General features: G+C 43.5%; 4 protein-coding genes across 4 annotated transcripts; 2 read left to right on the plus strand and 2 right to left on the minus strand.

The window, feature by feature from the left end:
• The first annotated feature begins 1,820 nt into the window (after window positions 1-1,820).
• mgst3a (microsomal glutathione S-transferase 3a) lies at window positions 1,821-4,045 on the plus strand. Its single transcript, XM_071492494.1, has 6 exons — window positions 1,821-2,119; window positions 2,462-2,588; window positions 2,737-2,810; window positions 2,934-2,991; window positions 3,219-3,291; window positions 3,395-4,045. The coding sequence occupies exons 2-6, from the start codon at window positions 2,472-2,474 to the stop codon at window positions 3,529-3,531; spliced, it is 459 nt and encodes a 152-aa protein (XP_071348595.1). The 5' UTR covers window positions 1,821-2,119; window positions 2,462-2,471; the 3' UTR covers window positions 3,532-4,045.
• A 298-nt stretch (window positions 4,046-4,343) lies between these two features.
• On the minus strand, window positions 4,344-10,930 carry LOC139629707 (uncharacterized). The gene is made up of 5 exons (XM_071492493.1): window positions 10,656-10,930; window positions 9,423-9,737; window positions 6,482-6,790; window positions 6,227-6,393; window positions 4,344-5,626 (listed from the first exon to the last, which is right to left on the minus strand). The coding sequence occupies exons 1-5, from the start codon at window positions 10,720-10,722 to the stop codon at window positions 5,582-5,584; spliced, it is 903 nt and encodes a 300-aa protein (XP_071348594.1). The 5' UTR covers window positions 10,723-10,930; the 3' UTR covers window positions 4,344-5,581.
• LOC139629702 (importin-13-like) lies at window positions 10,924-20,736 on the plus strand. Its single transcript, XM_071492485.1, has 23 exons — window positions 10,924-11,085; window positions 11,219-11,317; window positions 11,486-11,596; window positions 12,205-12,330; window positions 12,559-13,199; window positions 13,279-13,419; window positions 13,508-13,649; window positions 13,777-13,943; window positions 14,150-14,270; window positions 14,388-14,535; window positions 14,649-14,830; window positions 14,932-14,958; window positions 15,117-15,251; window positions 16,329-16,475; window positions 16,801-16,881; window positions 17,011-17,148; window positions 17,263-17,359; window positions 17,430-17,482; window positions 17,588-17,654; window positions 19,056-19,114; window positions 19,219-19,308; window positions 19,470-19,651; window positions 20,261-20,736. The coding sequence occupies exons 3-23, from the start codon at window positions 11,528-11,530 to the stop codon at window positions 20,352-20,354; spliced, it is 2,907 nt and encodes a 968-aa protein (XP_071348586.1). The 5' UTR covers window positions 10,924-11,085; window positions 11,219-11,317; window positions 11,486-11,527; the 3' UTR covers window positions 20,355-20,736.
• On the minus strand, window positions 20,554-26,332 carry fzr1b (fizzy/cell division cycle 20 related 1b). Its single transcript, XM_071492489.1, has 14 exons — window positions 26,107-26,332; window positions 25,604-25,784; window positions 25,279-25,380; window positions 25,085-25,148; window positions 24,817-24,944; window positions 24,204-24,286; window positions 23,916-24,099; window positions 23,769-23,834; window positions 23,551-23,653; window positions 23,156-23,337; window positions 22,787-23,020; window positions 22,027-22,131; window positions 21,596-21,688; window positions 20,554-21,280 (listed from the first exon to the last, which is right to left on the minus strand). Exons 2-14 carry the CDS (start codon window positions 25,679-25,681, stop codon window positions 21,239-21,241), a joined length of 1,464 nt encoding a protein of 487 aa, XP_071348590.1. The 5' UTR covers window positions 25,682-25,784; window positions 26,107-26,332; the 3' UTR covers window positions 20,554-21,238.
• Window positions 26,333-26,878: the final 546 nt, after the last annotated feature.

Raw genomic sequence — 26,878 nt, forward strand, 5'->3', positions numbered from 1 at the left:
AAATATAAGTTGCTTTAAAAAGCTTTAAAGCTTCTTTAGGGGAAGCGCAATGGGAAAATTACCCTAACAGGGTGAAGGACAGACTTTAGAAATGTTTTTTTTACTTGTCTAACTAAATGACCAACTAGGCTGGTGCTGGCAACAACCACAACTTTGCATGCAGGCAATATAATCCAGTTCTATCTAGGTGACTGCATCTATTCATATACTGGCATCAGGGAAAACAAATCTCTTCAAGATGCAGGCCATATGTTTTTTCCAGTAAACATAAACTCTGCCATATTATCTTCATCTAAACTCTCGTATCTTCCTCTGGTCACATATTTTCCATGTCAACCGTCAACTGCACTGTCATTCTAAGGGAGTACGACAGATCCTTTACAAAAAACAAAAAGGAGAAGTGCGATAAAACACGTGTACAGAGAAAATGTACATTTGTTTGTTTTAGTAATCCTTACTTACAGCTTACAGCTTGTCTGGCAGGTTCTACTGCTGTTGCAAGAACTTGCCTCCCCTATTATTTCTATGGTTAATCGAAAACCTGTTTTGGCCACAAGCACCATTGATGTACTTTGCAAGTTATAGGACAAAAATAAGAAAAAAACATCATCACTAGAGCATCCAGTTGTTAATCATATATCATATCGTATCGTATCATGATATATGGCTATGTCTAAAATGATTATGAGTCCAGGCCCATGTCAGCAGCTCATGCATTAGTGAGCCTGGGTCTGCTGAACAACAGACAGCACAAATACTTCTGCTTCACCTGATATGTGCTCCAGGAATCTGTGGCCTGTCAGATCCCTGGTCACCTCACCAGAGGGCAGATTTTCTGGCTGCCTTCCATGTTCCTGTAATATGTAGTGGCACAGTTTACTGGGAGATTGCAAAACAAACGATCCGTCATTAATGTGATTACTCGCGTTTCCTGTTATGTCAAGTCAAAGTGTCTGTCATAAAAAACTGCAGTAAAAGTTTATTTATCTGACACTCAGATAAATGGATGCCTTGTTGAATACTTGGATTCTTAGACTACCTCTGGCTCTGGCAGTAACCGGGGAGGAAGAGGAGGAGGTGATCACCCATATGCCATCGCAGCATCCTCTCCAAATCCAGTCTTTTTTTCAACTTGTTTTGAGATGAATACATTTTTCTTTTCCTTTGTGGGAAATTTCCCTGGAGGGGTCCCGGAAGGGAAACAACTGCTTCTCCACAGCAGAGTAACTGGACTTTCTAATAGCGCTGGCTCCCAATTTCTCTGGTTTGAGAGCTGTAAAAAATTAAGTAGTGTCTACTTGCAACCCCCTGTTCTCAGGTCTATGAGATGAGAGTTGTCACCGAGTACTTAAATGATCAAAAATAAAAGTGCTCATTAGACAGCAGAATGGCCCCTGTCACTGTAATGCTGAATCATATTTTCCAAATATCATTACTACATTAACCTTATATTGATGTTGTAGCTGGTCGAGGTGGTCTTCTGTGTACAATTTTAATCTGAAAATAAACTATTAACCAAAGCTTTTAGATTAGAAGTGTAGTAAAAAAAATAGTTTTAAAAAACTCCCTCTGAAATGTAATGAAGTAGCTTAAAATAGAAATACTCTAGTAAAGTACAAGCACATCAAAGCTGAAGTATTTGAGTAAATGCACTTAGTACCTGTTCACCACTGGATCTATAGGTAGTGCAGTGCATCATATTTTATGGGGTCATCATATCTTTTGCCTGTCAGATAAATGCATTTGAAGAACCCATGTTGCCTGTGTCCTTATCTTACCTGAGAGCTGCGCATGTATCATGAAAGCGCGGCTCAGCTGCGCGGGCACGTCAGACTGATTAAATACGAGCGACTGCATTCACAAGTGAAACCAGCCGTTCCCTTGACATTTAGCACACTCCAGCAATAAAAGCCACTGATTAAATCATTGTCTGACCCTCTCAGCCTCGGGCCACAAGCCGCCGCCGCCACGCCCTCACCGAGGGTTGGTGTTACGTAGGCGTCGACGCACACGGACGCGTAAGAGCGGAGCCCGGCAGGAAGCGTCAGTGTGTCCGTGTTTGTCGCTGTGTGTGGTGCTGCGTGCTCCAGCTGTCAGGGTCGCCCTCCACATCTTCAAGGTAAACTCGGTATTCCTCAGCGAGAGCTGCACATTCACCGCAGCTCGCTCTCTAACACGTTGGTGGAAATATCAGTGGCGCCGCCTGAGCTCTCGTTTGACCTTTCGATTTGAAGGCGGCCGTGCTCTCCGCTGCTGGTCTTACAGCCTCTGTCCTCATCTTGGAACAGATTTATACGCGGTGGTTGACGGATACACACAAACAATGGAAAAAAAAACAGGGGTTTCCATAGGAACTGCTCCCTTTTCTTACACAGAAATGGAAAGTTTAAAAAAAAAAAAAACAGCTGAAATGAAAAACGTACATATATAATTAATTAAACAGTTATTTGTCCTCGTTCAGGTTTGTCAGCATGGTCGTGCTTTCCAAAGAGTATGGGTACGTGGTGCTGACAGGTGTTGCCAGCATGGTCATGATTGGTCACCTGGCAGTTAAAGTTGGCAAAGCCCGCAAGAAGTACAACGTACAGGTGAGCAGAAGCCTTCCTCTTCAGATGCTTAGCAGAATACAATAGCAAGTCCTGGGTTTGTTGACATTGCTTCCTACTTGGGCAGTGCCTCTTTGTGGCTTATATGCATTACCTTGTTGAGAGGAAATAAACCTGCCTTGTCTTGCAGTATCCTCAGATGTACAGCGATGACCCAGAAAATGGACACATTTTCAACTGTGTCCAGCGTGCACACCAGAACACGTGAGTATAGACTGACAGGCGCAAAATGCAACTCCTGCTCTGATGTTGCACCAAGCTTTCATCATTCACAGTAACAGAGGGAAAGGAGGTTAAAGTTAACATGCTGCTATCTCCTCCCATCAGCCTGGAGTTGTACCCCGCCTTCCTCTTCTGCCTGGCCGTTGGTGGATTGCATTGCCCTGTGAGTTGATATTTGCACTGTCATACTACCACAGCACTATGGCATACCACTTTAAACCCAATGTGTGACATAGACATTCTTTAGCATTGATAACACAAAGACTTTTTGATAGGTTTTGATGTGCATGATAGGACCATTGTGTGCAGGGATTCTGGGAGGAATGTGTGCGCCTCTTGTCAAATCTTGTCTTAGCTGAATGTGTTTTTCTTTGTGTGTTTGTGTCACAGCGTCTAGCCAGTGGACTTGGAGCTGTATGGACTGTTAGCAGAGAGGTGTACGCATATGGGTACTCCACAGGAGGTAAGAAAATGTCATCTAGTCCTTGTTTCATTTAGGTTTTCTGCTTTTTTTTTTTTTTTTTGGAGTAAACTGAAAATTGCTCATTTTTATTCATCCCAATCAGATCCTAAAAAGAGAATGTGGGGAGCGTTTGGAAACGTGGCTTTGCTCGGGATGATTCTGACAACAGCCAGCTTTGGCCGCCACCTGTTGGGCTGGACGGGTCCACGGATGGGGCCGTTCCGTCACGCACACTGTTGACAAAGTCATCAGGCTGGGCTCACTCAATCATTACTACAATCGCTCTCCATAAACCATATATACATGCTAACCTCTGATAAAGGTAACAGTTGAAGCTCATGTTGTCAAGTGACCTGACCGGTTCTCCCATCGTGGAAATGCCTCATGTAGGATGGTGAATGTGATGCATTCTCAGACTGGCACTCCTGCCACATGCCAGATCTGTCAGTTTGTCTTGGTCGCATTTTCACCTGTTTTTGAAATTTTAAATGAATTGGCCACATGACTTTTCATATCGTCTATTTTTGCAATAAACATATGAAGGTAATGTTTAAAAAAAAAAAAAAAAAAAAAAGAATTTGGCGATTTCAGAGGAAAATAAGCCTCTCGATGTCTGAGAAAGTCCACTTTTGTACACTAATGAGCAAATGAGAATGGTTAGTCATAAATAATGTTGCTTCATAATTCATGATTGTTTTCTTGATGTTTCTCATACTGAAAGTATGATATTAAATATCACATTGGTTATAAATAATCTTGTGCTCTTTCTATTGGGAGTTGACTGGGGTATTGATTTACTGTGCAGCCTTGGGAACAGTGGAGTGTTTTTTTTAAGGGAGTGGCTTTCTTTTTATAAACTGAGTAATTGATCAAAGTCCACCTTGCTTGTCTAAACAGATTCACAGAGCTGCTGAGCTTAAAACCCTCATACAAATTCAACATGTTTGACTGAAGAAACACAGGTTACAATGATGCAGCCTAATGGCTTAAAACCTCGCCCTCCTTTTGTTGCTCTTATAGAACAACATCCGTCCCGGTAAACGTGCAACAGATTTTTTTTAGTGGTTTCTATTTTATTATCAAACAGGAAATCCTTATCAATAAATTCTTACAGTCTTCAATTCAATAGCATATTATCATACATCACTGTTGGCACTTTACAGTAAAGTAACACTAGGTTAAAAACAGCTTAAGTCCAGCACATCTGCTCCAACTAATACAGATACAGGTAAGAAAAAACTTCCCTGATGCTGCTTATCACCTCCACCGCTGAACCAAGGCTATGTGCGCAAACAATTACATCCTCTATAAATATGAACACATTTAATAATAGTAGTTTGTTTTACCTTCACAATTGACTCATAAGTGATTATTTAGTGTAGCAGGGTCTTCTCAGTGTGCATTGGTGGATTAAATATTAGTTAAGAACAGAATAACCAAAGTCAAGTTTTATATACCAGCATCAGACTATAATGATACAAGTTCCATGACATTAACATCTACACATTAAAAGCTGCAACAATAACTATCTGCCACATAATTTTGGGTGACTTGGTTAATACATCTGAGCAGTTGAATGATGCCAGGCTTCTTCTGTAAGAGAACAGGTCTGGTTTTCCAGAGATATGGCTTTTGGATTTGATTTTTGTGTAGATTTTCTGCAAGACCTCAGCTTTAAGACAACAACCTGGCAACTTGGTTTGAAAGTGCACTTCACTAACATTTGGTCGCCTGAGGGATCATAATTTATATTCCTTTATCAATTTGTTCATGTTGGCAACTTTTCCATGTCTCGAAGCACTTCAGGTTTTCTTTCAGTCTCTTGCTCTCGCTCTCTTTTTACTCGCTGGATAACCTGAGGTGAACAAATTTACAATGGAGGACTTTATCCAACCTTGATCCACATTACCTTACATGTCCCCTAGAGGGCACTGTGACCATTTGTGCCACATTAAAGTGCTGTGCATACGTAAGGAGTCCAGTCAGGGAGACAAAGAAAACATACAGTCGCCACCTGACTCAAGATCTCCTGAACTTTAAAGGGAATGTGGAAAAAAGCTGAAGTGATACAAAAACCCTCTTATTTCAAAGACTCTATAAGAATCCCTCTCACAGAGCGACAGATAAACATTTTTATCACTGACATAAAACAGTCACAAGGGGAAACTCATCAGCTGAGATGCAGCTGCATCAGGCAAAGGCTTCGGTCACATCCACACTGGTCTTTTCCTTTGGTGTCTGCTCTGCTGCTGTTACCTCTGAGAGGCTGAAATGACCGAAGAAGCATCCGTCAGTAGGTGTATCTGGAGAGGGGCGTGTCCTCCATCAGATCATCCTGGAGAAGATTTAGAGGACAGTTGTTAAGAATGACTCTATAAAGTTGTGCTTCCAAATAACCCATGAATGTTGAGCTACAAAAGCATATTAGACTGTGAAGTGTTTTACAGTTTTATACTTTATTTGAACAGGGACAGGTAAATGTTGTGACCTTTGAAATGTTATTATCTTAATGTCTGATGGCATCTATGGAGCCCCTAAATTAAAATGTTTTTTTTAAATAATATGTATATTTTGCACCATACAAATTATTACAATCATTTATTTGTGTACAGTATATCTGAGAAGCCCTGAAATGTGGGATTCATAGTTCCTCTTAGGCTCTTTAAACCAATTTAACCAGTGACAGAGGGACAGGTTGGGGAAGTAACAAAAAAATGGTGTTGCAGAGACTGAGATATATGTGTAAAGCTCCAAAACAGTACATCCTACATTTCCCACAGTTCAGCTGGATAGTGGATTAGATCCTTCTTGCGTTGTAAACAGCCTCTTGTTTGAAACGCAAGTGTAGAAAAAAAATGGTGGCTTACTCCTTCAATCACTTCTAATCAGTGAGGGGTAACAACGTAACTGTGATGCACGCACAGGAAGATCTTACCATGGGGAGATCCTGCAGCCGATGAAACTCTGGGTGGTTTGTCCGCTGGCGGAACTTGAGGAAGAGGACGACAAAGACGATAGCAGTGGTGACGATGAACACTGACAGCAGACCAGCCAGCAGGGGGTCTAAAGGGGAGCTTGAGTGGTATCGGGGTCCCTTGAGGTCTACATGACACAGAAATGGACGAACATAAGAGAAAATTAGAAAATCAAGAAAATCAAGCCAATCAAGTAGGAGAGTTCATCACCTTACCTTCATCGCCAACATTAAGCTCAGACGGGACCTCCTGGTGTGTCGGCCCAGCGGGGTCTGGAGCTGGGGTTGAAGGACGGTCTGTGGTGTGTGATTCAGACTGTGGCTGGGTGGTGGAGGCGTGGGCTGTGGAGCTTACATCCTGCACTGTGTGGGCTGGCTGAGATGAAAAGGTGGCAGTGGCGGCGGCGGCGGTGGTGGTGGGGGGCTCTCTGGTCGTGGTCAGCGTTCTGTTTTCAGCAGTTGAGGCGTGATGGACAGTGGTGGTGCTCCGTGGAGTGGGTGTGGATGAAAGGCCCTCTGCAGCAGCTGAAAGTGGGGATGTGAGGGTAGCGCTGTATCAATTCAAAACAGTACAGAGAAGTCTTCAAAGGAAACGGACCATACACACACACATACACACACACACACACAACAGGTAACTGTTACTATACTCCACCCTCATTAAGGCGGATCACTCCCACTGACATTAAAGCATTAAAGCATTAAAGCCACAATGTTTTTGTTGTCCTGTGTGACAGTGCCAAGAAAGTGTGTTCAAAGCAGAAGCAATGACTTGTTCCACACACTATTTTCATGCATGAAATCAACAGCATGATAATACTGGTAGTGGTGGATATGACACGGACACTTCGCTCACTGCTGCAACCTTAAGGTCTGTAGTGGTTGATTCAGACAAAAACAGGTTAACAGACCATCGTGAACATTGCTTTGGTTCTGGCGTCATAGAGGTTAGCATTGTCCCAAACTCTCACAGAACTAAACAGACAAGCTGAAATAACTCAAGCTAAAACAGAAACTAAAGTATTTAGTTTAGTTAGAATATCTAAAACGTGTATGGCTGCCACTCAAATGATTTATTAGGATTACAGGCACTACGGTGATTTTGTATTGCACCTCTATAAAGTTGGGGAACCTATGAGAGACGGAGTAAAAGAATGAATGGTCAGAACTGAGGCCTGTAGTATGTATCAAGCTCCACAAACGTTGGAACCTACATTTCACACAATACAACTGAATAGTGTCTTTTTGAATGGACCGTCCCTGCCTCCTAACAGTCCTCTTCATTCATATACGGTCTTCAAGATGGCCGCCTCGGTGTGTTGGTGTGCAGTGTGGTAAGAGCAGACTCCAGCGTATCATTCGCTCTGCTGAGAGGGTGATTGGCTGCAGTCTTCCATCTCTGCAGGACCTGTCGGCCTCCAGGGCCCTGAGGCGAGCAGCTGACCCCTCCCACCTCCCACCCCGGACACAAACTCTTTGAGTCACTTCACTCTGGACTGCACGTTCTCCCAGACATTTGCACACATATTTGTATTGCATATATTCATATTTTCTATTATATTTTTCACACCTTTATAAATATTTTATAAAATATTTATAAAATATAAAATATTTTATTTTATTGTCATTTTCTATTTATATTGAAGTGACTTGACCTGCAGGACTTGCCTGTTTTATCTTTGGTTATGTTTGTTCTTTCTTGCTATGTTTACTGTTTCACACCAAAACACCAAAACAAATTCCTCTTTTGTGAAAACCGAAATCAACCTGATTCTGATTCATTCCTCACACCCTCAGTCTGTAACGCAGTCTTTTTGGTGAAAAGTTAAAGCCTCAAGCACAAACCACGATTACCCTTTTAACACCATCAGGGTTATTTTCTGAAGCAGAGCACATTACACAACTGTTTTCCAGTCTAAGTGGTGCGCCTTGTGACCTAGCAGCGACCTCCAGGAATGAAAATTTAAGCCAACTTTGAAGTGCCAAAAACTGCAGTTCCTCTAATGACCACTTGAGGCTGGCTCCAAAAGTGAGTCAATCCCCTGAGACTCCCTTGTTAAAATGTCCAACTCACACAGCAGAAATAAACATTTAAAGTAAGTGACCAGAAAAATAGAGACACCACTGTACTTTAAGTCTGCTTCAGCTGTTTGAGTTCTGACTCAGTTTGGGTGTTTTTTTTTAGGCTGAACATTGTGGGGATGTTTCATTGGGCAGCATTATATGAAATTGTTTTTCTAATACTGTGTCCACATCATGTCCACTAAATATATACAGAGGAGCAAAAATATTAGAAACACATTCAAATAATGGAATGCAAAAAGACACCACTGCCTCCAGCTTCTTGATGTTTGACTGTTTGTTGAACAAAATAAGTTATCTGGATATTTTTCACCATTTTCTGGTATTTTGTGGAATAAATGATTAATGATCAGTTGAAGCAATCACCTGCGGATTAATCAGTCATGAAAATAACCATTAGTTACAGCCTAAGTAATTACCATGCAGTTGAATCAGCACAACACAGATCAGACTGCACGATGCAGGACTTTGTTGGACGAAAAGCAAAAAATACAAAAATACACACATTCTGCATTAAGCACAAAAGGACGTGAAAGTAGCAGTGATGCAAGTTGTGGCTTTTAAAATGACAACCTCCACATTATTCCACAGAGCTGAGTGAGGTGGGGGCGACAGCTAAAGAGGGGGCAAAGGTATGATCTGGAGGCCGATGTGTTATATTGTTTGTTATTTCCGTGCTCCTCAAAGAGGCAACATGGCATCAGCTGAGGGGGGTTATATTTAACTGATCTATAAAAGGGAATCTCTTTAAATGAGGTTACGACACACCTTCTCAATCTCAGTGTAGGCATGTGGGGGTCAGGGGAGGTCTACGCTCCTGAAACGCTGCTGGCAATGGAGCTGAGTCTGAGAACAGAGTCTGTGTTTGCAAACAGGCCGCTTTTAGTGTGTGGGTAGTTTTATTTTAAGAGTCGAGTCTGGACTAAGTAAACAGAATGGACTGGAAAATTATAGATGCAGAGTTATAGACTTATGGATGAGATGGTGACCATAATTTCTGTGTCAATAGCTTCCCATGAAGGCCCAGACTTCTAGAGAGACATATAAACAGTGCATGCAGGTTTGTCTGGGTTACCTGAAGAAGAGGCAGTACCAGTGTGAGCCGTCATGACGACGGGTACATCCGTGTGTGGAGACGTTGCAGCTGCAGAGCTTGTGCTCAACAAGTGGCTTTTGAATTCTGCATTTGTCACAGTCTCTGAACGGACTGTTCCCTCGGTCTTGGTAATGGTTGCGGCTCCAGTTGAGGTTTCATCCCTGCCTGCAGGATTATGTGTCCACTTTGGGACCTCGCTCCCAGGATCCTCTGTCAGGTCAGGAGATGCTGAGGTGCCAGCATGTTGAGGGAGGGCAGCCGGGGTGAGGACAGGGGGCAAAGCACTGCTCTGACCTGTAACAGATGAGATAAATCATGCTAAAGGGGCAGATACAGTTAAATGATTAATTGTTTTGTCTATAAAATCATATCTTAACAATAAAATTGTCCACATACAATTCTCCAGATCTGAAATATTCAAATGTCAAAGCCCAAAGATCAAGAAACCCTCAATATTTACTTGTTAAAAAATGATTTAACATGATTAATTGATTACAAAAATAGTTACCAATTAATCTTCCGTCAATCAACAAATTGATTAATTGAGTACCCACTGCAGATCTACAGTCCAGAGATATCAATTTACCATCATAAAATCAAAGAAATAGCAGAAAATCCTCACATTGAAGAACCAGGAACCAGATATTTTTTTGTATTTCTGCTTGGGAACTGATTCATCAGATTCACTGATTATCAGAATCGTTGTTAATTAACTTTATGCCACTACATAATCGATTAATCACAAACACATCAAAGTCTTCTGAAAGCCATCTTGTGCAATTTTAATTTTATGGCTGCAGTTTTGTATTTTGGTGCTGATTAGCCAAGCATTAAATGAGGTTAATTATGACAATGAGACACACTGAGAAGACTAAATGAATATGATATTCAAAGTTAAAACAGATAAATAGGATGGTAATGAACATAAATAACAGCAAGATGAGTTCCCATGAAGAGAGAGAAATGGTTACCTTGTTGATCACATCATAATGATCTGCGCACACCCTGCTGAGGTGCTGAGTTATACATATGATATATGAGTTTATAAAAATAAAGCCAACTGTCTGCAACTTCCTATAAGATCAATAGACGATCGAGAGCATCATGTGCTGAATCAATAACGAGCCCAGCTCACGTCAGCAGGATATCTCTCTCTCTCTCTCTCTCTCTCTCACACACACACACACACACACACCGGGGACGACACCTTACCGGTTGCCAGCGATGAGCCGGTAAGGACCACCAACACGAAAAACACCAGATTACTTTCAGATGTCATCTCCTCCGCGGCCTTCCCCCTGCAGATCACTGTAAAACCGAGCGAGCGGGCTCTGCGCGGCAGCTCTGCTCCTCGGCTCTGAGGTTGTTTCCGTTACGTGATTTGACAGGGCACATCATCGGCGCTAAAAATATCCTGAGGGAGTGGGGCATGCAGAGAGGGGCGCAGGGGTGGGGCTGCGTGGCGGTGGGAGCAGCGGTGAGACACACGCGCGACTGTTTTCGAGAGTGTCGCTGGTCCCCCCGCAGACCCACGCTCCCCCTCCAGGCTCTGTGTTTTTCCACTCACAGCCGCTCGTCCCCGCATCCATTCCTCCGAAACGCATCGGTGTGCGGCCGCTGTTGCCCCCGCTGCTCCAATCAGGTGCCAGTGCGTCAGAGGCGCAGTTGTCTGCGTCAGGAGCGCCTGTTGTGGAGCGCTCAACACACACACACACACACACACACGCACACCATCAGGCTGTGGTCAGGTTTTACTCTGCTCTGTGTTTTTGTAGGTTCTGGTGCAGAAACTGGTTTAGAAGTGCGGCAGCTGAACAGGTGTGAGAGTTTGCTGCCTGGTTTTGTGGGACAGCAACTTTTCGGTCCCCGCAGAGGTCAGTGTGTCGTCACGCCTGAGCGCACTGCCCACATGTGTGGTGTGTAGACAGCTGAGCGGCCCGCTGCGTCCTCTGTCAGCCCGCTTGGACACACTTTAGAGGACAGCTCGGTCTAATCACCGATTTTTTTTTTTTTTTTTCCCGATCGGGCTTTTATTTCTAAAGGGTCTCCAGAGGCAGCGGGAGGAAGGCTTCGCGTCGCGCCAGATGGAGCCTCCAGCCAGCCCGGGAGACAGCCCGGTGGAGTTGGAGTTAACGGTGGAGAATGTGGAATCGGTGAGATAGTTGTGAATAACCAGCCAGTTCTCTGAATGGCTGTTTACCGGATTAGGCCTGCAGATGCACTTTAAAACACCGCTGCTGATTTGAATGCACATGTTTCTGGAAAAAGAAGAGCGGCAGCATCATCCGCTATTGATACGGACAGATTTTATTTGATGCAATAACTCGAATAATAACACAACTCCAGCAGCGTCCTCTCATAGAAAACTGTGGTTTGTTAATTATAGTTTCACATAACGAGTTTAGACAAACTGGACCTTTTGTAACATGATACCGGCTATAAGCATATGCTGTCCTAATAATAACTAACACCATGTGCTTTGGATTAGTTGTCATGACAACACATTTTTTTACTCTATTCAAACAATTGATCTTCCAGTATGCATTAATATTAATGCTTGTGGAAATTACAGCTTTGACAGCAATTGACATTAAAAGTGAACTCTTGTGTTGATTGTCGTAGCCGCACCTCCTCAGTCAAAAGAGTTAATTCATCTCCTCAGATGCTCCTTATCAGTGTTGACCAGTGTCCACTCCTTACTTGCCATTACCATACTTAGTGTAGTAGTTGTCATTTCATTTGCTTGTCCCTCTCCCTCCAGGCTCTCTACCAGCTGTACTTTGATCCGGACATGGAGCGGAAGAATGTGGCCCAGAAGTGGCTGACCCAGGCCCAGGGCTCTGCACAGGCATGGCAGTTCTGCTGGGCCCTGCTCAGCCCTGACAAGGTGTGTTGTTGTGTGTGGGTTCACTCTACAATCTCTACAACTGCACAGCTTACATTTGCCACTCATACTGTGAACTGCTAATGAACACTATAGGCAGTGTTATGTGGGTAAGAGCCCCAGAGAGTTCTGTTCAGAGCAGGTAAATGTGAATATTTTTGCTCTGTTGAGCTCAGAGCAGCTATTTCATCTGTTACGACATCTTCATAGTGCGAGTCTGACTCTTTGCAGCTCCCAGAGGTTCAGTTTTTTGGTGCCAGCACTCTCCACACCAAGATCTCCCGCCACTGGAGCGACCTCCCCACAGACCAGCATGAGAGCCTCAGGATGCAGCTCCTCTCCCACATCTTGCACTTCTCCTCAGGGCCCAAAATGGTGCTGACTCGTCTCTGTGTGGCCCTGGCCTCTATGGCTCTTAACTTAATTCCCCAGGCTTGGTCTCAACCGGTGGCGGACATGGTGAGGGCGTTCCAACCGCAGAAACCTGACTCTGAAGGTGGCTCTGGTGCAGAGGCTTCTCAGGACCCCCACGCGCACTGCCTCGCACTGCTGGAGCTCCTCACCGTGCTTCCAGAGGAGTTCCAGAGCGGCCGGCTGGCTCAGGCCCGCCGCGCCCAGCTCAGAGAGGCCCTGGCTGGTGAGTGGGCGGTGGTGTGTCCCATGCTGCGTCAGCTCCTTCAAAGCCAGGACTCAACGAACGAGGTGAAGGATAAGGTGCTGCGCTGCCTGTCCAGCTGGGTGGGACTGGATGTGCCGTTAGGGGAGAGTTATGAACTGGTTCAGGACTGTTTCACCGCGCTGTCCAACCCGGAGCTGTTTGACACGGCCGTGGAGACGATAGTTAACGCCATCTCACAGCCTGACTGCCAGAGGTGAGAAACATGCTGGAATCATAGGGTCAAAAGGTCACAGTTCGTTTTCAGGTGTGTGAATCAGAACGTGTGTGTGCAGGTACATCGACGCTCTGGTGAAACTGATGCCTCTGGTGCTGGGTCTCCATGACCAGCTGAAGACAGCAGCTCAGGGTGGGGACATGGAGACCTCACACGGTATCTGCCGTATCGCTGTCGCTGTGGGAGAAACACACTCCAGGTACGCAAAGATACACAACCTCAACCTGTAACCTGGCAGTACATGGCTTTTATTTCTTAATTTGGACCGTTGTGTTTGTGTATGACAGGGTTTTGTTGGAACAGGTGGATCACTGGCAGGAGTATCTGGCTTTGGTCAACATGATTCTGTACTGTACTGGTATCCCTGGTCATTACCCAGTCAGCGAGACCACCAGCTCCCTCACGCTCACCTTCTGGTACACTCTGCAGGTGTGGACACTGAGAAACATTTTTGTAGTTTTGTTGATTTTTTTTTCTTTCAGCTTTGTGAGTCACTTGTGTGACTCTAACATGGGTTTTGCCAAATTTTGGTTCTTATTATTTCTTGCACGGTCAGGATGACATCCTGTCATTTGAGGAGGAGAAACAGGCAGTTTACCTGCAGATTTACAGGCCGGTTTATTTCCAACTGGTGGACGTGCTGCTACATAAATCCCACTATCCCTCCCAAGAGGAATACACCTCCTGGTCCTCTGATGACAAGGAGCAGTTCAGGATTTACAGGTAAGACAGGGAACTGGCGGAGGCTTTTAAAGAGCCCTAAAATTGGATTGTAGTCCTCCCTCACAAGAAAGAAAGACTTCAGATTTCATGATATTCCATCTGATAGTTGTCAACACATTTCTGCTAACGTGGCTAAAAAATGCTAGCACAGATTGAGCTTCGGTTTGCGTCTTTGACTGTGTTTCCTTGGCTGCTTTGCTTTATAGGGTAGACATCTCTGACACTCTGATGTATGTGTATGAGATGTTGGGGGCAGAGCTGCTCAGTAACCTCTACGACAGGCTGGGCAGACACCTGATGGACCCGCAACAGTCGGCGATATGGCAGGTAATGTAGTGAAACTACCAACTCAAACTCAGCTCCTTTCTTTCCATGTGCAGATCTTCACACCTCCTGCTTTCAGGTTGTGTTACATCCTCCTCTCTTGATCCTCTCCTTCTTAAGGACACAGAGGCTCTGTTATTTGGCTTCCAGTCCATAGCCGAGACCATAGATGTGAACTACTCTGACGTTATCCCCGGTCTTATCGGTCTGATTCCCAGAATCAACATCAGCAACATTATGCTGGCCGACACCGTCATGTACACCATAGGTATGTGCACGCTTTTCCTTCTCATCTTTCTCTTACCATTTATTTTGACATGTTTGCTATTTGCTTTCAGTTTCCATGACACATGCCCTTACTGCCTTTTCCGTGTTGCTCAGGATCCCTGGCTGAGTGGCTGGCTGACCACCCGGTGATGCTGGGTGGCATATTACCCATGGTGCTCCAGGGTCTTGTGAAGGCAGAGTTGTCTGTGTCTAGTGTGTCTACTCTGAAGAGGATCTGCAGGGAGTGCAGACATGACCTTGGCCCCTATGCTCAGGACATCCTGACTGTGTCACAGGTCAGACACCCAGCCTAACGTGATTGTTAAAGTTGCTACATGTATTTTCAACCATGGTGTGACGTAACCATGGTGACACTTCCTGTGTGTCTTGTCTGCAGGATGTACTGGTTAAAGAAATCCACAAGGTGAGTAAACAGCCTTCAACATTTCCCAGTTCCATCCAATCTCCCTCTGTGAACACGAAGGCACCAACCTTTTCTGTGATGACATCATGTATGAGGTGTACTGTATGTGTCTGTGTGTGTGTGTGTGTGTGTGTGTGTGTGTGTGTGTGTGTGTGCAGAGCAGCCAGTGCATGTGGCTGATGCAGGCTCTGGGTTTCCTGCTGTCTGCCTTGCCGGTAGACGAGATTCTGGGCAGACTTCACTCTCTCATCACTCCTCACGTCCAGCGCCTGGACACACTGGCCCAACATGAGGTACAGAGCATCAGAGAAGCTCATGCAAGTTTAATACTGAAATAATAACTGGACTAGGTGCTTATGCACAAGAAAAAAATAAAGCTCACTGTATTATATCATGTAATGGACTGTATATTGTGTTACTGTTCTTCCATCACACCCTGAATGCTGGGTTTCAAATTTTCACATTAAATATTTATGCCTAAATAAGCAATAGTTAAAGATAAAATATATATAAAACTAGAATCACCGCCTTGTGGCTGTATGCCTCTAAGACTGGTTTCAGGTTATATCCCTGTTTATCCAGAGTCATATAAAATATCAACAATTTGTGTGAAATGGCTAAAAGGTGTTTTGTGAGGTCATTGTGGGCTTTACCTTTGACCTTTGACCACCAAAATCAATTTGTCCTTGAGTGCAAGTGAACGTTTGTGCCCAATTTGAAGGAATTACTTCAAGGCATTATGTTCACCAGGCCAAAATCACATTTTGTGAGGTCACAGCAACCTTTGACCTTTGACCAGTATGCTTTGACAATTCACACATTGTAATGTAAAATCTTTACAATTAATAACAATTAATTAAATATTCTCAACCGTTCACTTTTATTAGTAGCTTTTGATTGATTATCTCTAAAAATCTGGTTATTACATTTTAAAGAATACACCTGAAATACACTATTACTCAAGGTGCATTTAAGTATATTAATCAGTGATACTACTTCACTTTGAATAAGTACACTGCAAACCAATACAAGATAGGATGTGATAAGTAGATGTAAAGTATACTGAGGATGGCACTGAATATAAATGCTGAATATTGGGATAAGATATTTGTTTAATATATACTGTGCACTACTAGCAGTACTGCTTCAGCTTAATATTGTGTCCTCACAAAATACACAGTAAGTCAACATATCGCAGCGCACAGTTGAGAGCGTGCAGATAAGACACATTTTAATGAACTAACTGATGGGAGGCAGGAGATCAGGGTTCAGTGTCTGAAAACTCTGTCGTCTGACAAGATCTTTTCTTTAGCTGCCACTGTTGTTTCAAGGCTTCATATCAAACCCAGCCACTTTGTCTCCCTCTACAGCCTGATCCCACTAATAAACAGTCCATTGTGCACATCCTGGGGATGCTGTCCAGTCTCTTCACCACTCTGGACATCAACAGGCAAGCAGACGGCTTAGAGGGAGCAGCCAGTCCCAGACCCACACCCTCACAGAACTCCCAAAATCCAGTAAGTTCAGGTCAAAATAACAGCAAACAAAGCCTTCATAAAAACTGGGCCTGTGGACGTGGGTACCACTAGCTCTACTATCATCCATCATACCAGCTACTGAATTAATTGACATCAACTGTTCGCTTATTATTTAGTTATACAGTGGTTTGTTTGTCGTTCTTCAGAATAGACCATGAGCAGCAGTGTTTCTCAAAATGTTTAAATGTGCTGAAATAAACCAAAACAAACTTTTATCAAATGTATCAAAATATTTCATTTGTATATAATATTAAATATATTTCAACCTATTTTGTTTTTTTTGATATTTCATGTTATTTTTTAGGTGGTGGTTGTGCTACAACAAGTGTTCACATTGATCCAGACCATCCTCAGCAAGTGGCTCGATGACTCAGAAGTAGTAGAGGTGGGAGGGCTTTTACTGCTTGCATAAATATCTTTGTGTGTGATGTTGTGTGTGTCTGTGCATGTATGATTTCTCAGTGTGCGTCTACTGACTCACACTCACTCACAGCACTCCATTTGCCCCCTCCAGGCGGTGTGTGGGGTATTTGATAAATCAGTCCGAACCCTCCTACATGATTTTGGGCCCATGGTGGCTCAGCTGAGCGAGATGCTGGGGCAGATCTATAGCGCCTTCCCACAAGCCTCTGCTCTGGACCTGACACGGCAGGTACGCCCCCACAGATCAGGGCCCCGAATAAAAAGCTTTATCACCTCCAACTGTAACGGCAGCTCTTAACGTGCTTCTGGCATCAGATGTCATCCTCTCTCTTTTTGTTTTTAGATGGTTCACATATTCGCTGGAGATGAACATCACATCTCTAACATCAAGGGCCTGACTGAAGTGCTGACTTCTGCTACACTCACTATATTTCAACAAGGTGATGCAACGAAATGTCTGTTTGTTTTTAGCGCTTACTTCGTCTTGCTCATCTTACAGTTATGTTACAGGTCCGCGGGATCATCCTGATATTGCAGAATCATTTATGCACCTTCACGCTCAGGTTGGTTGAATTCACACGTCCGTTTATGCACATCTGCACCAGATGAAATCTTTTCCTGACTACACTACACAACTACTACACTACACAACTGTGTTCTTCACTTAGATTCTTAAGAGGAAGCCTGATCTGTACCTGTCTGACCAGCTGGACATCAAAGCTCTGTTTTACTGTGGTGAGTATCATTACATGCTGTTCTCACAGATACGTACAGATTTCTACATAATAATATATTGTTTATTATTAATATAAATATAAATATATATATATAATACTTTTTTTTTTTTTTTTTTTTTTTTTACCATTGCTTCCTTCTCTTTCATTCCTGGCTGATGTGAGGGTATACCCAGGCATAGCATTTATCAGCCGGTCCACACCACACACACTGATCAGTGCATGTGCAGAAGCTAAGGACGTTGCTCAATGATCACATAGTGACATCATCATGGATAGACCTCCTCCTGAATATCACCATGGCCATACTTAAGCAATTATTGTTTACAAAACCAAAGCTGACATTCCAGCACTTTTTTTTTTGGGTTTAATGTTATGGCCTGTGAACAAGTAGGCACTTTTTTCCATAAACTAGCCTGTTACTTTTATGCACATTTGCATTGCCAATTTGGTCTATTTTTTACCATGTAGTTTGAACTACCTTTTCAAAGTAGCTGTTGTTAATCAAATTAGATTTTCTCCCAAGTGTAGCTTTGCTGCAGTTCAACTTGTACCAGTGGGAAGTAACCTGTAGCTGTTAGCTTCCCCAGCACTGAATATCTTTATGTCTGTATGTACAAAAATGAATTTATTGAATAGTTCAACCTTTTCACAATAGATAAATTCAAAAAAATGTTATCAGAAGTGATTAGAATATGGTTTTGCATGATTTGACCTTTTTACACGTTTGGTGCGATGTATTCTATGGTCACATTCAATATTGTGTCTTTCTAATAAACAGTCGTTAGAAAAAGTAAATAAACCCTTTGGAATCATAAGCATTTATGAATAAATGTGTCTTAAAAAATGATCGGACCTTCATGTAAGTTACAGTTATGAACCAACACAATCTATTTTAACTGATAACACACAAATCATTGCATTGTTCCTACACACACTGAGTACATCGTTCAAACTGTCACAGTGCAGGTCGTAAAAAGGTGTGTGCGCCCACCTGCTGGAGCTCAGTAGAAGCTCAGAGATCCAACTGGACAATGACCTTAAACATCAAAGTAAATCTACTACAGAATGACTCCAGACCTTTTGGAGTCACAGTTTTAGACCTTAATCCAGAAGAGATGCTGACCTGAAGAGAGCCGAAGCAGCTCTGTAAGGAGGAAAAATTCCTCCTTGTATGTTACTAAGTTAAGCACATTGTGTTTGTCTGTTTGTCTGTGACTTATATGAGAATCAGATCACATTTCATGACTGGGTAATGCAGAAAAACCAGGTCATTCTAAAGGGCTTTTCCCCCGAGCTGTTTTTGTTGTTGTTTTTTCATGATCTCAAATTTGTGCCACAGTTGTGTGACTCATTAGCCGAAGCAAACACTTAAAAAATAATCTCTTCCTGTTTTCTCCAGGGATTCTATCACTCAAGTTTCCAGAGACACCCACAGTAAAAGCCGCCACTCTGTTCTTTGTAAGTGGAGGCAGACATGTGTGAGGTTTCATTTTGCCCTGTATTTTGTGTCTAAGTTCAGTCAGAGTCAAAGTCAGCTGATAAACTCTTGTTGTCCCCGGCAGACAGAGCTGTTGCCTCGCTGTAAAGACATGCCATCTCTTGGTGAAGTGCTGCAGAGGGATGGAAAGCTCCTGACTGAGACCATACTCCAGGTGAACCAGGCTTTAGACAGAGGACATGATACTGTATGAAAACTAGATGGAGCCTGGAGAATACCCACCCACTTTATTTTTAAACTATCAGCTTGTAGTTCAGACTCTGTCGATGTGTTTATGTTGTACCATCGTACCGTATGTTTTTACCCCTGTCTCAGGCGGTTGGAGGCGGCTCTCCTCGCAGTCTGGCAGAGCAATTCTCTGAGGTGCTGCTGAGTCTGAACAGACACTGTCCAGCTCTGTTGTCCCAGTGGCTGAAAGAAACACTGCAGACCCCAGGATTCCCCTCTGCCCAGGTCTCCACGGAGCAGAAACACACCTTCAGTCAGCAGCTTCTAAGGTAATAAGCGATCTGTTGTTAGAGGCAAGGGATTTTTCTACTTTAAAGCTGCAGTGCCCTATTATTTCATATTAACAACAGACCATTTCACTTGTATGTGAAAAGAGAGGCTCGTAGTGAGCCAGAGAAATATCATCTGATTACAGTTCCCCTTATTTTAGCGTCTTTTAGTTCATTGTTTTGATTTTCTGTGTGGCCCTGCACCCAACAGAGGACAGTTTTACCTGCCAGCTGGTGAATTTTCCCACAGGCCTTGGTTTACAGCAAAACAGAGCTCCAGAGTGAAACCTGGAACATTTATGTCTTTGGAGTGAGGGATGTGTTAATAGCCAACTGTTGTTTGTTCACTGTAGTGAGTACACCATTACAGCCTAGGGGATGGGTCAGTGTTGTGTTTACAGCTTGTTGTGTTTCCCCCATGTGGTCAAAAAATCATTTGTTGTGGATTTTAAAACTGAATTAATTTACCACAAAAGTTGAAAATCGTCAGCCGCATCATAGGATTTGGGTGCTGTTCCAAGTTAGAACGTTTAATCTGTGGAATATTTTATAGTTTTTGTGACGTCTCAGTCAGAAATGTTCCTTTTCATATCTTTTTCTTTCTTCCAGGGAGCAAACCAACAAGCGTCGCGTTAAGGAGATTGTGAAGGAGTTTTCTCTGCTCTGTCGAGGCCTGCAGGGGTCTGGATACTCAGATTACTAGCCTGAGCTGACTTTTCCTTGCTCAGTAGGTCACTGAGGAAGGTCAAAATACAGTAACCAAAAACAAGAAAAACAATCTGAATCTGTTTCCATGACAAATGGTGCCAAATAGGTGACACTGGACTATCAAAAACAACAATACTCAGCCTGAACCAAAGCAGAGCCACAGAGTAAGTGGACTGTTGTGAGCATTAATGGGCCTGTGTGCAACATGTTTTTAATAAAATATCATTGTTAGTTCCAAAGCAGGATTAAATGAAAGAAAAAGTGTCATGTTTCTTATCTCTATGAACATGGATCCAAAGCATTTTTTGACAACTGACAAAACACCAATAAACAGATCTTTATTTGCAGCTGCATGAGCAACTGTGTGTGTTCATGTATTTATTGTTTTTCTTCTGTTGTATACTGCTGTAGATCATATTCACACATTATCAAAATATAGAAACCCTCCCCACCCGAGCCAGGCTACTTCTTCTTCTCTCTGTTACAAAGGAGAGCCTTTTAAAAATGAGACGTTGTTACATTATATAGTGTAGAACTCTTGTAGATGTATACTTCTGCTAATATATAGTAAAACAATTTCATCACTTTCACAACAGAAAAGAAAACGAGACAAACATTTTTTTTTAATCGGACGACGTTTCCTGACAATAGACTGCTTATTTCTCTTTTTTTTAAATCAGTGACGTCACTGTGAGGGATGGCAGTTGTCGAAGTTGTAAAAAAAGTGGACTGGAGAAGTGCCGTGTTCTTGGTGGTCGTTGAGGATGGTGCTGAGATGAGAGGGGTGTAACGGCCAGTCTGTGAGCGTGGCTGGTGACTGTGCACTTCAACCACAGCTTAGTAGGCTCCTCCTGAACCAGTCCTGACAGGGGCCGTTCACTATCGTATTCTTGTGAAGAGGTTCAGCACAGACTTTGATTCCTGAGGAAAATAAAGATATTTACATGAAACATTATAGTACATCAAATTACCCTTGAATCCACAGTTGCCTTTATCTGTCAGGTGAATGTTAATTTCAAGGAATTTTAAATGACTTTCAAGATCTTGTTTAACTTTTAAGTTCTTGTTGAGAACTTAAAAGTTAGACATTATATAGGCTTTGTTATCTGCTTAAGATTTTGTTAATACAGGCAATCAGCATTTCCAGCCAGGAATTAGACAAACACCAAGTTCATTCAAGACATCGTTCAGTAACTTCAAACAATGTACACACTATTGATTACAAATGTACTGTACCTTGGTGCAGCGTGTCTTACTGAAGACATTCCAGAAACGTAGTGTCTCATCCCCTGCTCCTGTAACTATGGCCTCCCCGTCTGGTGACACAGCCTGAGGAGGAGGACAGAGAGAGGAACAGGTGAAGGGGTGAAAACTTTGGTGCGTGTATGTTGAGAGACAGATCTTGGAAACTGCTGAGAAAAAGCTTGACGTCACTGAAACAGAAATAGATCTGTGGAGGTGAAATAATGAGTACTTTAACTTAATATACTCTGAGGTGCATGTTTCTGATAATACTCATCAAAGCATCCAAATCCTTTTACCACCACAGGATAAAAGCATTCTATGATTTTCACTAAACACACTGACACTAAAAGCATCAATGAATTGCTTATCAGTTACATCAACCCTGAACATGCTTAGCCACACATTTAAACCTGCTGTCTTACCAGATACAGCACTCTGTAGGAGTGTCCTGTCAACTTGGCCACCTGTGTAAGAGATGGATACTTCCACACCAGGATCTGGTTCTGAGAGTAGCCGTGAGTGCTCACCTGGAAACAAAGAAATAACTATTATTATTATAAATGTAAAAACCAAACAATTCTGTTGTGTTGTATTAATAATTAATTCATTATTTTAGTCCATCCCCATCTACATACAGCTGAACCAGCACCAATCTGATACTGTACCAACACAGACTTTATACAGTTACCTTCACATAGTGGTTGTAGATTTCTATTGCAGAGATATTATACAGAATTATGTATGATTGTAAATAAGTACTGGAAACTAATTGTTTAATAACTGGTAAAAAGTAATGAAAATGTTACTTCATCGTTAGATACTGAACTAATATCTCTACACTCAGAGTGTATTGTTTGTTTTCTGATAATGTTTTACATTGTCACTGTCCAGCCTTATATTAATAACACACACACACACACACACACACACACACACACACACACACACACACACACACACACACACACAGAGTCCTTGCTGCTACCATTTTATCTGAAGATGTGATTACATTTTCTGATCATGTATTACTGAATGGATTTTTTCATTTTCCAATTGTTGCGTCACATTTTATTGATTATTATATTGTTATTATCAATTACTACAAGGTCACTACTCAATCACTTGTGAGTGTGAGTGTGTGTGTGTGTGCGTGTGTGAATGAGAGAGTGTGTGCCTCCTCACCAGTTCGTTGGCGTGTTTGGACCATGCCAAGTTGCAGACCTGGGAGCCGGTGTCTGTGCTCTGCAGCGCCTGACCTGTCAGTGTGTTCCAGAAGCGCAGGCAGCGGTCAGCGGTGCCGCCGCCTGACGCCAGCAGCCCGTGTTGGTGGGGGGACCAGGCAATGGCCTTCACTGCTGCCAGGTGGTCACTGTACTGCTGCACAGGGAGCAGGCTGGAGCTGTTCCACACCAATAACTGACCAGAAAAAGACAGCAGCATGAAGGTTGAGTATTGTTTAAGTCTCACAGATTATTTAAGACGCTAGCCTGAAAGAACCTGGAATGACTAACAGTTAATTTACAAAAAATAAAAATCTTGAAATCTTCTCACCTTATTGTCGTTGCCTCCAGATGCGAGGTGCTGGTGGTCAGGAGACCATTTGAGGCCGCACACTTCTTGCCTGTGACCTTGCAGCCTCCTCTCAGCAGAGGGGGGGGTTCTGACGTCCCGCTGGAGGATCACTCTGTCCCGACTTCCCGACGACAGCTGCTCCCCATTCCATGCCAGGGCACCTTAGGCACAAAGAGTAGGAGGGGAGAGTCTCATATTTCGCTCTGGCTATCTGGTATTCCTTATATGACACATAACACATGTTCAGTGGTACAAACCTACTGTTAATGTGCAAAACTAAAGTCTTAAGATATTCTCCTTCTTTTCTTTTTTAAGACTCAAACACACTTTAAACTAGCAGTGTGTGATTCCACAGTCATTCAGCTATGACTGACCTACACGGGCTGAGTGACCCTCCAGACTGGTCAGCTTCCTCCCTCCAGCTGCGTCCCAGATCTGAACGTAACCTTTGTGGGTTCCAACGGCGACCAGACTTCCCTGATAGGACCAGAGCAATCCAGTTTGTATTTTTTCTACACTTTCTATTCTGCAAACACTTGTTCATGTGCTCATAGCACATAAATAAACAGTAGATTCAGCTCTGGCAGCTCACCCTCTCATTCCAACAAACTGATGTAACCGAGTCTCCATCCACTGAAAGGTCACATAATCTTGTCACCTGTTAAGACAGACACACACACTTTATTTCTTCCCACTGACCAGTGGAAGAGAAATTTCAAAATAAAACTCCTCCTCTGACCTGGCTGGTGCAGGCACTCCACAGATAGACGCAGGCCCCCAGGCCGACACTGAGCAGGTTGCCCGCTGACCAGTCTACCAGGTTGAGGTAGAAGTCATCCTGCAGCTCCGGAGCATCCAGCACTTTGAAGGGGATCTTGGAGATCTTCCGGGCTGGTTTACGAGGGGAACGGAGCAGCTTGTGACTGCAGAAACATCAGGAAGAAATGGAGTCTACTAAGCAGATATTTGACAAGAGAGCTTTCAGCACCGACTCTGTTCAGTCTGCAGAAAATGAGATGAGCCATACCTCTTGTTACTAAGTGGAGAAAGGGAGTATGGTGAGACTTCATTATCGCTATCGAAAGGCACTCTCTTAGTGTGGACAGTGTACTGCAGAGAACGGACACACAAAGCAGAATCATAGTAAGAGTTTATTTTTTGAGCAGTTTATTTTGTAATTTATTCAGTAAGAAAGGAATAGATAGATAGATAGATAGATTAATAGAAATTAAAGATTGATTGTGCCCATTTTCTTATGCTGTCTTAATTAATGACAAATGTTAAATGCAATATTTAATCATAACGTACAGCACCTGCCTTCAATAAGATTTTTTATTTATTCCTCTCATTGTTTATGATAAAATACAGTTAGAGATGTTGCAGCTTTGCAAAGACACAGACAACGACAAGTACTGCTGTTGTTAAAGAACATTATATGTTGAGTTGTTATTTGTATAAGAGGCGTAGATATACAACGTTTTTCACATCAGATCTTTGTCAGCCTACCAAAAATCCATTCATATCTTCCTGCTAACCAGTGTCACTATCATTACTGTTGCATAATAATAATAATGTCACTTTCAGTTGTGTCTCTAAACATGTTTGGAAACAAATGACTTTGGAGTTGAATAGACACTTACCCTAAAAAGGCTGTTAGAGTCTTGAGAGAGGACTGCATGCCGCCGGTCGTCTGTGTGAGGGTCTGGCACGGTCTCTATCCCCGCCCCCAGCAACTCATTCCTCAACAGGGCGGCATACGCCACAGTGTCTGGAGGGGTGGCAGTGAAAGTGGCGATGGACACACAGAAGGTGGAGAGATATGACCCAGAATTTAAAACCTTAGAACTGAAACAGCTCCTGATGAGCTCTTACAACTTCACATCAAAATGTCCACTGAGGATTTCTGACCTTTGCTTGAATCTGTACTGGCATCCTTTGCTTTATGGTTCTGACTGGGAGAGCGACAGTTCTCCTGTGGACAGAAGGAAAGCTACTTTAACAATGATCGTGGCACTGATCCCTGAGCTTTGCCTGTTTTTGTGAAACAATGTGACAAGTGAAGGAAATAGCTGACTGAGCTGACAAACTAATATCCTTCTCACATTAGCGTAGTGGAAGTTGATGCTCCAGTTGCTTCCAGCTCGGGTGGGAATGAAGCGGTCCCCTGATTTAACACTGACAGGACTGCAGGTGGCACTTACACACTGGGACAGTGGAGAGAGACAGGAAAACCATAAAAATACCAGCAGGGTTATAACCATCATGACTAAGAGGTGTCCTGAGGCAATGTTTTTCAAGAGCCCTTAATTTCATACCATCACCTAGCTGTCACATGCACTCATGTTATGCCTGGCTATGTTGCACTGGGCCCTTGTCTGCAGAGCTGTTTGCGCCCCAGCATTCACACATGAGGGCTCTGAGCCTTACCTTTGACAGGCGGGCCTCTGTCGGCAGGTTCTGGTGGTTAATTTGCCTGAGCAGCCGTCTCTCGTACTCTTGGTCCATCTCCTCAGGGCTGACGAGCAGCAAGGCCCCTCTGCTGCCCTCCCCGCCCCCCTTTAAACGTCCGCTCCCTCCCGGCGAGGAAACCCGCAGAGGATCCCCATCTCTGTCAATTCAGAGCAGAAATTCAGAGCAGAACTCACCAGCCGCGGCTGTGTGGGGCTGGGCGAGGACACAGCAAACGGCCTGGTTAGCCTGGCGCAGGCCGCCTTACTGTTCTCGTTTCATGTTTGAAAGGAGCAAACCTGCCTTTGCTGTTTTTTAAAAGCAGACATATTATGAAAGCGAAATCGCTGCACGGCTTCACGGTGCGCTCATGACAGCCGCACCGTTGTCATGGCATCGTGCTCGCACACACAACCAGCCCTTTAAAGAAGCGGGGGAACCGTCAGCTGACGACCCGCCGCTCCACACCGACGCTTTCTTACCGACGGACACGGCGGCTCAGGGGGCCGAAGCAGCTGCCATCTCCGGTTTGAGGAGATTAGCGCCGCGGCGGGGAAGGCTGTTGTCGCTTTCTTCCACAGTAACGGCGGTACATCCGAAAGCCAACGCGACTCACTGGTGTTGTTTATGTTCGCGACAAAGATGGCGACCGAATCAGCTGTAGCAGAAGTTCTCTGGCCTCCGCCGTCTGCGCAGTCACAGCGGCGCTCAGCAGCGGCGCCCCCCGGCCGCGCATGCTCACTGCGGCTGAAGTCGCAGTGTGGTCGTTCCCCATGCGGCCACATGGCGTCGCTGCTGCGCTGCGAAATCGTTCCGCTTCCGTTGTACCAGAGGTTTCCTCTTCAGTGCGAGTGCACGTTAGAAGTGGAGGTGGTGTAACAGGAAACATAAAATATTTATTAACTGGATGAGGCTTTGACTCTGTGCCCCTCTTTAACCATCAAACATATATTTACCTAAAATTGTTTTCCAGGTTGACACTTTTACTTTTACATCAACTTATGACTTTGAACTGATGTTTAAAATGTTCAGAATATATTTTCCGAACAAGAGAAATATATACTTCACGCTTAGCTTGTATAAAATACAAAGCATGACATATTTCCATATTTGGTGCACTAACAATCCTGAGTGGCCATTCTCATTTTGTCAGCATCATCTCATGTGAAAGCCCAACATGTGTCAAAAGGATTGAAAAGGAATCACCTCAATACTTACTTATAAAAAGATGAGATATAAATTAATTTTGCAATT

This window comes from Trachinotus anak, unplaced genomic scaffold, assembly GCF_046630095.1.
Source record: "Trachinotus anak isolate AG129_WGS33_773 ecotype Australia unplaced genomic scaffold, CSIRO_AGI_Tana_v1 ptg000012l, whole genome shotgun sequence".
Lineage (NCBI taxonomy): Eukaryota > Metazoa > Chordata > Actinopteri > Carangiformes > Carangidae > Trachinotus > Trachinotus anak.